Genomic DNA, 15,163 nt, shown 5'->3' on the forward strand with positions numbered 1-15,163 from the left:
GCCAGAGAGTTGATTCAATTTGGGGCAATGAATAAAAACCTTTGTCGATAAAACGTACTGAACTTGGTAGGGAAAAAGAAGGAAAAACCATGTATTTGCTCCTTTAAGGTTGTAGTGCCGGTTGGGGTGAGTGGAAGACATTAAAAGGCGGACCCTGGAAATGAGAGAACCGTAAAGGGATGACCACTCCACATATCCTGGCATATTGTGGAACTGTGCACATGTGTAGGGGAGACCTGAGGTTTTCTAACTGAGAGCAAGGGCCAAGGCAGATGAGAATTCTCTAAGCTTTGAATGTGCCCTTCTTAACCCACACACAGATTGAAGAGCAGGCTCAAGCTGTTTGAGCATATCTTTGGCATATACATAGCTGAAAACTAAGCTATTCAGACACAGGATGACTTCCCTAGAAAGCCAGGCTAAAATATATATATGTGAATTAAAATCTGAACAGAGGTAGTCACACTGCCCAGAACACAGATTCCACAGTTTAGGGCCAGACATGCTAAAAGGCTTGGAAATATACAATTCTGCACTGGCGGCCAGGCGTGGTGGCTCACACCTGTAATCTCAGCTTGAACCTGGGAGGTAGAGATTGCAGTGAGCCGAGATCATGCCGCTGCACTCCAGCCTGGCAACAGGGTGAGACTCTGTCTCAAAAAAAAATAAAAAAAGAAAAAAAAATATACGCTGGCTGTGTCATCCAAAATGTCCAGTTTCTAACAAAAAATTTTAAGACACGTAAAGAGACCCATACTGAGGGAAAAAGAGACGCATACTGAGGGAAAAAGAAAGCAGTTAATAGAAACTGACTCTGAGTGAGCCTAGATATTAGACTGAGCAAAGACTTCAAACTGCTATTATAAACATGGTAAAAGAAAGGAAACATTATTTAAATAATTACAGGAGAATATGATGACGTTGACCCAACAAATTGGAAATCTCAATAAAGAAATGAGAGCTTTAAAAAAAGTTTTATTCTTATTGATGCTATTATAAATGGAAGTGCTTTCTTAATTTCATCTTCAGATGATTCATTGCTAGTATATAAAAATATTTGCGGCTGGGTGCTGTGGCTCATGCCTGTAATCCCAGCACTTTGGGAGGCCAAGGTTGGCGGATCACGAGGTCAGGAGATCGAGACCATTCTGGCTAACATGCTGAAACCCCGTCTCTACTAAAAAAAATACAAAAAAATTAGCCGGGCATGGTGGCGGGCGCCTGTAGTCCCAGCTACTTGGGAGACTGAGGCAGGAGAATGGCGTGAACCCGGGAAGCGGAGCTTGCAGTGAGCTGAGATTGTGCCACTGCACTCCAGCCTGGGCGACAGAGTGAGACTCTGTCTCAAAAAAAAAAAAAAAAAATTGCTTATTAGCTCTAACATTAATTTTTGTGTTTATTCTCTGGGATTTTCTCTATATAAGATCATGAAATCTGTGAATATAGGATGTTTTAATTCCAGTTCCCCAATCTGGATGCCTTTTATTTATATTCCATGTCTAATTGCCTTGGCCAGAATCTCCAGTACAGTGTTGCGTAGAAGTCATGATGCAGACATCCTTCTTTTGTTTCCAATTTTGGGGAAAAACTTTTAGTCTTTTACCATTAAGTATAATGATAACTAGGGGTTTTTGGTAGATGCTGTTTCTCAGGTTGAGGAAGTGTTCTTTTATTCCTATATTTCTGAATGTTTTAATCAAGAAAGGGTGTTGGATTTTGTCCAGTGCTTTTTCTTGAATCAATTGAGATGATCTTTTTTTTTTTAAACCTTTATTCTATTAATATGGTGTGTTACATGGGTTTTTTTCGTATGTTGAACCATCCTTGCATTCCAAGGGATAAATCCTACTTGGTCATGGTGTATAACCCTTTTACTATACTGTGGATTTAGTTTCCTTGTATTTTATTGAAGATTTTCGCGTCTGTATTCATAAGGGACATTGGTCTGTAGTTTTTTGAGATTTCTTTGCCTGGCTTTGGTATCAGAATATGCTGGCCTTATAGCATGAGTTAGGCAGTGTTATCCCATCCTCTCATTTTTTGGAAGAATTTAAGATAGATTGGTTTTCATTCTGATTTAAGCATATTACTAGTGAGGCTATCTGGTCCTTGTCTTTTCTTTGTTGTAAGTTTTTTGTTTTTTATTACATATTCCATCTTTTTACTTGCTGTACATCCATTCAGATTTTCTGTTTCTTTTGAGTCAGTTTTTATTGTTTATATTCTAGGAATTCATCATCTATTTCATCAATTTGGCAGCACACAATTATAGTATTCTCTTATAATTGTGTACTTTTTGTAAGGTTGGTATTAATGTTCCCATTTTTATACATGATTTTAAAATTTGAATCTCTCTTTATTCTTAGTCTAGCCAAAATTGTGTGTGTGTGTGTGTGTGTGTGTGCAGGGTCTCTGTCACCCAGGCTTGAGTGCAGTGATGTGATCATAGCTTATAGCTATGTAAATGGAAGTGCAGCCTTAAACTCCTGGGCTCAAGTGGCTTTCCCTCCTCTTAGCCTCCTGAATAGCTGGGTCCACAGGCATGCTGGCGCATGCCTGGTTAATTTCTTAAATAAGTTTTGTAGAGACAGGGTCTTGCTGTGTTTTCCAGACTGATCTCAAACTCCTGGCTTCAAACAGTCCTCCCACTTTGGCTTCCCAAAGTGCTGGGATTATAGGTGTGAACCATTGTGCTTGGCCTGATCATGTTAAAGAATAAACTTTTGGTTTTGTTCATCATCTGTTATTTTTCTAGTCTATATTTCATTTGTATTAGCTCTATTTTTTCCCCTTGTTTCTGCTTGGTTTGTGTTGAGTTTTTTTTTATAGTTTCTTAAGGTAGAAGTTTAGGTTGCCAATTCAAGATCTTTCTTCTTTTTAAATGTGGTTACTTGTATCTGTATCCCATATATTTTGCTATATGTTTTTGTTTTCATTAATTTCAAATTATTTTCAATTTTCTTTGTTAGTTCTTTTTACTTGTTGATTGTTAAATTTTCATGTATTTGTGAAATTTCCAGATTTCCTCCTGTTAGTGATTTCCCCTCCTCTTCCCTCCCCTCCCTTCTCCTCTTTTCTTTCATTTTTTGAAACAGAGTCTGTATCACCCAGGCTGGAGTGCAGTGGCGTGATTATGGCTCACTGCAACCTCTGCCTTCTGGGCTCAAGTAGTCCTCCCACCTCAACCTCTCTAGTACCTTGGATTACAGGTGCACATGCCACCACGCCCACCTAATTTTTGTATTTTTTTTGTAGAAATAAGAGTTTTGCCATGTTGCCCAGGCTGGTCTTAAACTCCTGGGCTCAAGTGGTCTGTCTCCCTTGGCCTCCCAAAATGCTGGAATTATAGGCCTGAGCTGCCGTTCCTGGCCTCTGTTACTGATGTCCAATTTCCTTTCATTGTCGTTGGAAAAGATACTTTGTATGAGCTTAATATTTTAAAATTTGTTGAGACTTGACTTGTAGTGTAGTATTTTAGACTTCGGTCTTTGAGAATATTTTTACACACCAGAAGAATGTGTATTCTGTTTTGTGTAGTGTTCTAGAGATATCTGATAGGCCCAGTTTAAGTTTTGTTCAGGTATTCATTTTACTTCTTCATCTCTTGTCTGGTTATTCTGTCCATTATTCAAAGTTGTGTGTTGTAGTCTCCAAGCATTAATACAGAACTCTTTTTATTTTTTTTCTTTTCAATTCTGTCAGTTTTTGCTATATGTATTGTTCATGCTTTTACTCTCAATATGTATATAGTTTTGGATCTAAAGTGAGTCTCTTGTAAACAGTTTATAATTGGATTGTGTTTTTAAGTTTCATCCTGTCATTCATTGTGTCTTTCTTTTTGAGACAGGGTGTCAGTCTGTTGTCCAGGCTTGAATGCAGTGGCATGATCACAACTCACTGCAGCCTCAACCTCCTGGGCTCAAGCTATTCTCCAACCTCAGCCTCCCATGTAGCTGAGACCATAGGTGCATACCACCATGCCTGGCTAATTTTGTCATTTTTTTTTTTTTTTTTTTGTGGAGACAGGGTCTTGCCATGTTGACCAGGCTGGTCTTGAACTCCTGGGCTCAAGTGATCCCCTCAACACAGCCTCCCTACAGTGCTAGGATTGCAGGTGTGAGCCACGGTGCCTGGCCTTGGCCCTATGTGTCTTAACCGGAAAGTTTAGCCCATTTACATTTAGTGTAATTAGTGATAAGGAAATGCATTTACTATTTTATTGTTTGTTTTCTCTATGTCTTATATATTTTTTGTTTGTCAATTCCTCTGATGCTGTTCTTTATGTCAGGTATTTTCTAGTGTACCATTTTGATCCCCTTCTCATATGTACATGTAATTCTCACATTATATAAATAAATGTAATATATCTAAATATATTAATATAAATCAAAGGTATAAATATGTTAATATATTTAAATATGTTATATAAATAATCTAAATAATATAACTCTAAAGTATAAATATATTAATATATTTAAATATATTATCTTTATATAATGTGGGAATTACATGTATATATGAGAATTACATATATAAATAAAATACAGTAAATAATTATATGTGTATTTCATAGTATTTGCCCTGGGGGTTGTAATTAACACTATATATTATAACAATTTAGTTTGAATTAATACCAGCTTAGTTTCAGTAGTATATAAAAGCTTTGCTCCTGTATTTGTTGTTACTGACACAAGTTACAGCTTTATGTATTTTGTGCCAATCAATATAGATTCATAATTACTGTTTTATGTAGTCTTTTAAATCATATAGCAAAGAGTAGGCATTACAAACCAAAGACACATTAATATGCACTTTTATGTCTACCTATGTAAATACCAACAATTACTGGTGTCCTTTATTTCTTTTGTGATTTTAAGCCACTATCTGATGCCCTTACGTTTCAGCCTGATGGACTCTTTATAGCATTTCTTTTAGGGGAAGTCTACCAGTCACAGACTTCCTCAGTTTTTGTTTATCTGGAAAGATCTTAATTTTGCCTTTATTTTTAAAGAGTTGTTTTACCAGATAGAGGATTCTTGGTTGACAGTTTCCTTTCAGCATTTTGAATATGTTATCCCACTGCCTTCTGGTCTCCAATGTTTCCAGTGAAATATCAGTTGTTAATCGTATTGAGTGTCCTTTTCATGAGTTGCATTTTTCTTGCTGCTTTCAGGGTTCTCTCGGTTTTTGTCTTTCAACAATTTGATTATGATGCATATTGATGTGAATCTTTTTGCATTTATCCTGCTTGGAATTCATTGAGTTTATGAGCTAGATTAATGTCTTTCATCAGATTTGGAAAGATTTAGCCATTATTTCTTCAAATATTTAAGCCTCTTTCACTCTCTCTTCTTCTGTGACTCCAGTTATATGCATGTTTGGTGGTGTTCCACAGGTATGTTCATTTTCCTTCAGTCCACAGACTCGGTAATTTTAATTTTAATTTTAATTGACCTATTTTTAGGTTTGCTGATTCTTTCTTCTTTAGAGGTTCAAGGGATTTTGATGCTTCTCAAGAAAGAGATATGATTGTAAGAGGTGGTAACACACAGCAAGCTTCATTTGGTGGCAGTTGGACAGGATTACATGAGAGGAAAATTCCTTTACAGCATGAAGCTGTGCAGAGACTTACAGTGAGGTAGACCACCACCCAGAAGGGGAGAAGGGCAAGGCAACCCTTCTAGGGTACAGGAGAATTGGAGAGCAGGCTTACCTGTCTGGGTGATGTCACTCAGCAGCATGGTGGGATGTGTAAAAAATTGAGTTTGGTACTAGCAGGCTCTTGAGCTAATGAGTCTCATCCTTCAGTGAAGAAATAACCTAAGGACCAATACACAGAGGTCATCTTTGGCTCATTTATATAACACTTCTGCTTGCTCTAATCTGTTGAATCTCTGTGGTGAATTTTTAAATGTCAGTGATTGTATAATTTAGTTCTAGAATTCTTATTTGATTTATTTTCATAATTTCTACTTTTTATTAATATTCTCTATTTGGTGAGACATTTCTACTTAGTTCTCATAATTTCCTTTAGTTCTTGGTCCGCAATTTTCTTTAAGTCTGTAAGCATGTCTTAAATTGTTGTCTTTGTCTAGTAAGTCCAACGTCTGGGTTTCCTCATGGGCAATTTCTTTTCATTTCCTTTTTTCTTGTGAATGGACCAGCAAACTGTGGCCCTTCACAGGCCAAATCCACTGTCAGTTTTTGTAAATCATGTTTTATTGGCACATAGTTGTACACATTCATTTATGTTTTGTGTGCCAATAAAAGTTTATTTGGTTATCTGGCTAGAAAGATGGAGTGTCTCTCAGAGATACAGCCACCTGTGCTACTGTGTGGTTTTGCATGACTGGAGCTGCTTTTATGATAAAATTAAGAAACAGTAGTGGGGATTCCTTGCTTACTTATTGGACCACAGAGTCCTTTTCACCAATTCTTTTGGCCAGAATGGTGGGTTTACTTTTGGGGTCTGTATTGCAGCTCTGCTACTGACATAGCATTTGAGACATAGCCAATAGGGAGAAAAGAGAAAAGGAGAAGAAAGGAAAACCAAAAATGAAGATTCTTCTCACATTCTCTGTCTTGCAGAGGCCCATTTTCCTGGTCCTTTGTCCAGAAAGATAGCTTTTTCTCTGAATTTTTGTTGATATTTACCTCCTGTGCATTTCTGTACAGGGCCACCCTGAATTCCATGCTAGGGGATTAAAGGGGGAAACAAACAAAAAAAAAACCCCAGGAAACTCATCTTTGTTATTGGCCATTCTTCAAATTTTGGTACCCTTCCACAATTCGTCACTAACTTTTTAGAGTTTTGAGGTAATTGCTTTTAGTATATTGTTCAGATATTTCAGTTGTAATGTCTGCAAGTGAAAGGCTGTAGTGGGCTTAATACATGTTTGCTGGCATGGGAGACAAATTTGCTAGTGACTTTTATGGTTTTTTTTTTTTTTTTTTTTTTGAGACGGAGTCTTGCTCTGTTGCACAGGCTGGAATCCAATGGTACGATCTTAGCTCACTGCAACCTCCGCCTTCCAGGTTCAAATGGTACTCCTGCCTTAGCCTCCTGAATAGCTGGGACTACAGGCACGCGCCACCATGTCTGGCTAATTTTTGTATTTTTAGTAGAGACAGAGTTTCACCATTTTGGCCAGGCTGGTCTTGAACTCATGGCTTCATGGTCCACCTGCCTCGGCCTCCCAATGGGATTACAGGCGTGAGCCACCATGCCCGGCCACTTTTATGATATTCTGTACTTCTCACTAGACATGTTGGAGGAAAAGCTGGTTGTGAAGGGAACAGGCAGTTGTTTTCCCAAGGCCCAAGATTTAAACATAGTAGAGATTCTAGCTTATATGTCTACAACTTTTGTCCATATAGAGGTAAATTGTTTCGGTCATAATTATAATTGAAATCATTTATGTATTACAACAAATCCTTGACTAATAGCCTTTAGTTCAACATCATTTTGTAATAATGTTGATGAGAGGAAAAAAAAAAAAACGATTCCTAGCCGGGCCCACTGTCTGTGTAGAGTTTGCATGTTCTCCCCATGCCTGCACATGTTTTCTCTGGGTACTCTGATTTGGTTTCTTTCCACATCGCCAAGCTGTGTACATTTTGTTAGGTTGTGTATAAGGTGAGCATATGTCTAGATGGTCCCGGTATGAGTGAGTGTAGGTGTGCCCTGTGGTGCATTGGTGTCCATTGTTAGTTCCTACTTTGTGCCCTAACCGCTGGTCACCTGCAACCCTGAACTGGAATAATTGGGTAAATAATGATCTTACTTGTTTTTATTAATTTTTTTAAATGTATAGCTCACATTTATTTCAGTGTTTAATCTTATTTAATAATTCCTTTAAATTAATATCTTTTATATTCAGTTTTATTTGATTGCCTCAAAAGTATCTTCTTAGAGTTGGTTCAATTCTGGATGCCAGTGTGGCCCACACATGGTATTTGTTGATATAGCTTTTAATTTTCCAAGATTTGTTTTGGCCCTCATCCTGACCCTAATCATCTTTTTATGATGTAACTTTTAAAAATTATTTTTTAGAGTAGATGTTATTTTGGAATAATTCTATTTTTATTGTATATAGTTAAAATATATGGTGTTTTGACATGGAATACTTTTAGATTTATAGAAAAATTGCAATGATAGTGCAGAGATTTCCTTTGTATTCCTTATCTAGTGTTGATGAAAGCAGTCAAACTCTGTAAAATATTTGAAGAGATTTACTCTGAGCCACATGTGAGTGATCAGTGGCCCGTGACACAGTCCTCAGGAGATCTTGAGAACATGTGCCCAAGGTGGTTGGGCACAACCTAGTTTTATACATTTTAGGGAGACACGAGACATAAGACATACATTGGTTCGGTCCAGAAAGGAGGGACAGACTCGAAGTCAGGGCTTCCAGGTTATAGGTAGTTAAAAGATAAAAGGTTGCATTCTTTTGGGTCTTTTATCAGCCTTTCACTGAATACATAATTTACACCTGAGGGGCTGTAGAGGCATAATCACTTTTGCCTTAGTCTGACTCAGAGAACCTGAATTTTAATATAAACAGTCTGGCAGAGGAAGCAATCATATATACATTTGTCTCAGGTGAGCAGAGGAATGAGTGCTCTGTCGTCATTTGTCCCACATCTGTGAAGAGAAGCTATCAGTTTACATGGTCAGGGTGAAATTCAACAGAATTGCTTTAGGGTCAAGATCTTGAGGTCCACAGAGAATTTCCTTGTGGTCAAATTGTGAGGGAAGTACGTAGCTTTTTTTTTTTTTTAATCCTTGTAGCTATCTTATTTAGGAATAAAATGGGAGGCAGGCTTGCCTGATGCAGTTCCCACCTTGACTTTTGTCTTTAGCTTAGCGATTTTGGGGTCCCGAGACTTATTTTCCTTTCATACCTGTTTGCTTTCCCTGATTTTATTTTCTTCTGACACTGTGGTACATTTGCCAAAACTATGAAATCAGCATTGGTACATTACTATTAGTTAAACTCCAGTCTTTATGTGGTTTCACCAGTTTTTCCATTAATGTCTTTTTCTGTGCCAAGGATCTAACTGGGTAACATTAGTTGTCATTCTTTCTTAGTCTCTTCTGGACTGTGATACTTTCCGTCTTTTTTTTTTGTTTTTCATGACCTTGAATTTTTTGAGGAGTTTTGATTCAGTATTTTGTAGAATGTCCCGCATTTGGTATATATATTTTCTTTATTATTAGATTGGGGTTATGAATATTTTGGAAAAGATACCATAAAGGTTAAGTACCTTTCTTATGATTTACTTTTGTTTTTCCTTTTTTCTTAAATCATATATAGAAAGTTCTCGTGGCTCCAAGGTCAAACTGTAAAACTTCAGAGTAATCTCAAGTTTATCATTCTTTCTTCCCTAGTCTTTTTTCCCTTCCCAGAAAGGTAAATAGTTTTTTTTTTTTTTAATTAGTTTTTAGTTTGTGCTTTCAATTCTTGGTGGTTTTTTTTTTTTAAATATGAGCAAACACAAAGATGTACATGAACACACATGTCAGTACATGCCTGTTCTCTTCCCCTCCTCTTCTTACAGAAAAGATAACATCAGTTCGTTTTTAGCTCCTATATCATAGTTTCTCTTTAAGGTGGTCTCTTTCAGTGACTTACAGTAACGGCCACTTTTATTCAAGAAGGTTTTCTGTTTAAAAAGTTAACTTTTTCTAACTATAATAGAAACCTTTTCCTGTGCCTTGAAAATGTTTAGCACGTATTACATGGTACCATTTTTTATTCACAGATATTTTCCAATTTGTCGCTGGATGAGCGTTGCCTTTCTGCATCATTGGTTTGCAAGTACTGGCGTGACCTTTGTTTAGACTTCCAGTTTTGGAAGCAGCTGGATCTTAGTAGTCGTCAGCAGGTATGGAATTGAATTCTAAGTAACAGTCGTATGACCTACTCAAAAAATATCTTTATTCCTCTTCAGAAATCTTTACTTCTTGTTTTTTAAGATAGTTCAAATGACTATAATCTACAGTTTCGTGCTTTTGTAGTTTTTTTGTGTATGTGATTTCAAGTTAAAGCTAGATTCTCATAGTAAGCAAGATGGTTTTTCATGTAGATTGGTAATTTAGGGTTGCTTTTTAATTCTCTTTGTCTTTGTCTTTTTTCGTTACCTTTTCAAAAAGTTATTAAACTTCTTTCTGTGGGAGATCATATTACAAATAGTTTAATAGTAGAAAATGATGGCAAACATTTCTGTAGCACTGCCTCTGTGCTGTGTACTGTTTTAAGGACTTTATACATATTACTTCATTTGATCCACCCAACAACTCTGTGAGTATATACTGTTATTTTTTCTGGTTTACAGATGAAGAAATGGAAGTAAAATGGGCTACGATAACCTTTTTTTTTTCCTTAACTTTCCTTTTGGTAGACTTTCTACTCTTCCTGTTGCTTAGCTGCCTAGTGTGTTTTATAGGGGCATAAATTAGGAAAAAAGAGTTTGTAGTGTTTATTGCAAACAGTTTTTTGGACTTGTTAGATTCCATTTTTAAAACTTGATGACATTTGGCATTAGAAGTTTGTTAAAATATCAATAAGAATAGCATTTTATTGAAGTACTAAACCTGGTCTAAGTTCTGCCGTGGTATATTACTACTGGTGTGCTGATAAATGTTTAGCAACTGGCTTTAAAAAAAGCCCTGATTTGTAATATTTGCCAGTTTCTATTACATAAAAACTCCCACCATGACCAGTGTCAAGCTACATGTTATGCCATTGAATGCAGATTTGGAAAGAGGGGCACACTATAAACTCTTGTGAGTTGCTACGAGCCAGCTCCAGCACACTGGTAGTGTATGTGTTTGTGTGTGTGTAACACACACTTTAACCCAGTTAAGCAAGCTCACGAGGATTTGTGTATAAGTTGTTCCCTTTCTGTTTTTCTGCTTCATTGGTAAGAGATTAAAACAATTAAGATAATTGTTATTTACCTGCTTGGGTTCATGATATTTATGTCCAAGGAAAATGGTGAGGGAGTTAGTTGTGGGCAGTAGAATGGAGAGCAGATATGTGTAAAGCAATCTATTGACTTGCTGCATCATTGCTCTTGAATGTTTGAGTTATTTATTATGAACTCAGACTAAGAATAGCTTCCTCTTCCACCCCCAACCCCCTCCCCACCCAGCCCGCTGCTGGTAGTAAGGTGTGGAGATGAAAAAGTAAAAAATAAAAGGAGAGGTGTGTCAGAGTTTTAACTTTTCTGAGAACTGTGTTTATGTTGTTTCCAACAAGTGTAAACAAAGATAGTTTTATCTTTGGCTCTTACTCCAAGTGCTGCTTAACAGTGTAGTTCTTTCCTTCTATGCTAAATTTCATTTGCATTTTCTGTCTCCATTATTTTTACTGAAAGGACTTGAATAACGTTAACTTTGTTTTGTATTTTGGAAATGTGGTGATTGGTCACAGAATATGTATAGGCTAGTTTTAAAACAAAAATTCAGATGACCATCTGAATTTTTCACTAGATGAATTGAGTCTTCTGTGAAAAGCTTTTTGATGTGGACATTTCTATATAGTCTTTGGTGTTTTGCTATGCAAAATAGTATATTTTCTAACCTATGAATTATATGTGAGGTACTGTTTGCCATAGAAACAGTAAAAGATTAAAATACTTATGTGCTGTGGTATCATCTGATATCAAGTATAAAAGTAAAGATTCATATAACATTATTACTGATGTATACTATTTCATGGGTTACAAATGGAAAGTGAAACATTGAAAATCTCAATATAGTTTTGTTTGTGGTAAGTTTTTGCTGAATTTGAATTTTCCCACTAAGGATAGATTTTTAGGCTTTTAATGAAATGAATACATATCCTTTGTTGGTGCTTTCTGATACCACTTCTGACATCAAGTATGTGGAGTTTTTCCACACTAACAAATAATTTTCTGACACTAACTGGTTGTACAACAATTTAATTCAGCTAACTCCCAGAGGTATCATTGAGTTTAAGGGCTCCGTCCCACAAGACTATCCACACTTCAGATGTCAGTTGCAAGTCCCAGAAGCCACCTGAACTTCTCACTCACAAATTATAAACTTGTGAGTTCCCTTAATTTCTTTCTCGGTTTTGATAGTTAGCCACAACTATTCACAGAATTGTGGAAAATACTTATTATATTTACTGGCTTATTATAAAAGATATAGCATATAGCTCAGGGCCAGCCAACTGGAAGAGATGCAGAAGGCAGGGTATGGAATATACCTCCCTCTCAGCACTGTGATGTGTCTACCATCTGAATCTCTGTCATTTGAGTTTCTATAACCCAATTTCCAGCTTCCCTCCTCTCCTGTAAGTAGTGCTGAAAGTAATCACCCTTTAATCAAGGGTTTAGTTTTTCTGGTAAACAGTCCCCATCCTGAAGCCATCTAGGCGTCCCACTCTAAGTCCCTTCATTAGTATGAACTCCGGTATGGTCTAAAGGGCTTGTTATGAATAACTAAAGAAATTCTATTGCTTAGGAAATTCCAAGAGTTTTGGGAAATCTGTGGCAAGAATTTGGAACAAAGACCAAATACAATATTTTTATTATACCAAATTCTTGTTATGCTTCAATATTAAGATGGTTTCTCTTTTGATTGTATTGTTCATGCTGTAATCTAATTAGTATATTGTTTATTGTGGAACATTTAAGGAATGGAAAATAAATTTTTGTTTTTAGCAAAAGTTTAAATTTATTACTTTTTCTCTTCCAGGTCACTGATGAATTATTGGAAAAAATTGCATCAAGAAGTCAGAATATAATTGAAATCAACATTTCTGATTGTCGCAGTATGTCTGATACTGGCGTATGTGTTCTAGCATTTAAATGTCCTGGACTTCTTAGGTATACAGCCTACAGGTGTAAACAACTTTCTGACACCTCTATTATTGCGGTTGCCTCTCACTGTCCTTTACTTCAGAAAGTGCATGTAGGCAACCAGGACAAACTTACTGATGAAGGACTCAAGCAGGTAAATTTTAGCATTTATAAAGTGATTTTACTTGAATTAATTCAAAATGTTTTCTAGCAACATTTTAAATGGTTATGTTAAAAATAATTCCCAGAGACTCAACTGAGTCATCTTTTTTACCTATTAATGAATATTTATTTAGATTAGTTAACTAGAGTGCCATGGTTATAATCAGTAAATTAACTGCTGTGTTTTGTAGTGAGAGCCTGAACTTCTGTGACCAGCCATTTTATAAATTTATGCTTTTGTTACTTAAATTTTTTTTACCACATTTTGCTTTGGGCAACTGCATAGTTTGGGTCAGCATGAGGTTTTAAAAATTAACTTTTAATTCCCCTTTTATTGTACTAGATGACATACATACTTAAATATCTAAATGTTGAAGGGATAAATGGAAGTCCAAATTGAAGATTATAAAAGTTAGAACAAAGGGCTAATTACCTATATTTGGTACAATAAGGGGTTAAAAATAGTATTATGCATACTTTCTGTTAATTACACTTCTTTGGAAATGGCATTTAAGGTTTCTTGGCTCAGAGTGGGTTATTTATTCAACAGATGAATATCCTTAAATTAAACCTTATATATGAATTAACTGAAAGCTTGGTATAAGAAGAAATTTGGGAAGACTCTATCCTAAATAGTGAGTACTGAGTGTGTCAGTACAACTTATATATTAAGAATGTTACCAACTTATAAGGGAGCCTATTTTGTTTGCAAAGGCATATTGTGCAAAAAGACTTACTTGTTTTAATATTTTTCTTGATTCATTTGTGCTATGTACAGGATTATTTACTAGCAAAGCATTTCATGAAGTTCTTAAACATATTAAATTTTTTATGAAGAAATACATATTTTGTGTGTATAGCATGATTTTATTTACTTTGATGGAAATTTCTCAGCAATTTATCTTCACAATGAAACATTTCAAAAAGGTGTATGTATTTATTAAGAACTGGAATAAATCTATTTCATATTTAATTCTGATATAACACAAATAGGTAATAGTTTAGCAGACTTCTTAGGGTATACCTAGTAATTTTTGTGAAGAAGAGTAAGATTGTAGTCATGGTTGAAGTAGAGAAGGAGCAAAATTTAATATGCCATTCAAGTATTATGAATTTATCTTATATTTACAACTTTGAGAGTAATCATGTAAATCTTCCCTAGAATGTGAGGTGTTTTGGAGCCTGTTACTTAGATGTTTCCTTCAGATATTTATGGTTTCTGAATTATGAATTAGTTACATGTGAGGTAATACTCTGATAAAAATAGCAAAACAATCAAATTTTTTTCCCCTTAGGTAGTTTTCTTCGTAAGTAATTACATAGGATCTCGTTGCAGTGTAGAGAATATTTTCCTATACTTAAGACTGCTGTAGCAGGATAAGTTTGATTTCATAATAGACTCTTTCCTCTGATGGAATAGTGTTATGGGTATAGTAGAAAGAGAATTGCTTTCATGTATACATAAAATAGAAATTAAGTTTTATGAAACAATACATATCCTTATGTGCAATGCACATTAATATTATCTATTCTGTTCTATTATGTTAAATGTTGGCCTTGACCCATTCACTAAATTAATTTTATGACCTAGTGATATTTCATAAATCCAACTATGGATTTGTATTATGGTTTTAGTAAACTAACAATGTTATGTTAAAATGTATAATAGAGTTACAAAAGCCAAAGAGGGAACTAGCCATAATTGATGACTTACCTGGGACTGTTATTTTTTCTTGAACTCATTAATTTAGCAATTGACTGAATTGTTGATTCTACAGATTAAGTTGTTGCAGGGTTCTGTTTTTTTCCTCTTCTGTCAGTAAAAATTGACATGTTTTAGAATGATATATGTAAATTTTATTGATAATTTCTTTAAAATATATTTTCTTTATAACTGCTATAATTTTGATTGACTTTAGCAGATACCAAATATGTGTGCCTTTTGAATTCTGTCAGTTTGTTTACAAAAAGAGTTGCTTAAAGCTTTTCAATTTGGAACTCTAATAGATGTAGACTCTAATGTTTTAAATATCGGATTCTGCTTAACAATATTTCTTAAACATGGTGAAGCACCTAAAAAAGTCAGGCTGGTTTTGGCTGAATACTATCCTCTTTGTGAAATACCACCCTGAAATATTTAAATTTTTATTTTCGTAATAGTTACTCA

At 35.4% G+C, this 15,163-nt stretch overlaps 1 protein-coding gene across 1 annotated transcript in view; it reads left to right on the forward strand.

The window, feature by feature from the left end:
- The window catches only part of FBXL17 (F-box and leucine rich repeat protein 17), a 537,807-nt gene that overhangs the window by 4,735 nt on the left and 517,909 nt on the right, over positions 1-15,163 (forward strand). The window contains exons 2-3 of the mRNA XM_008014095.3: positions 9,766-9,888; positions 12,731-12,988. Coding sequence (XP_008012286.1) covers positions 9,766-9,888; positions 12,731-12,988 — 381 coding nt within the window. The remainder of the gene's footprint in view (positions 1-9,765; positions 9,889-12,730; positions 12,989-15,163) is intronic.

Source organism: Chlorocebus sabaeus, chromosome 23, assembly GCF_047675955.1.
Source record: "Chlorocebus sabaeus isolate Y175 chromosome 23, mChlSab1.0.hap1, whole genome shotgun sequence".
Lineage (NCBI taxonomy): Eukaryota > Metazoa > Chordata > Mammalia > Primates > Cercopithecidae > Chlorocebus > Chlorocebus sabaeus.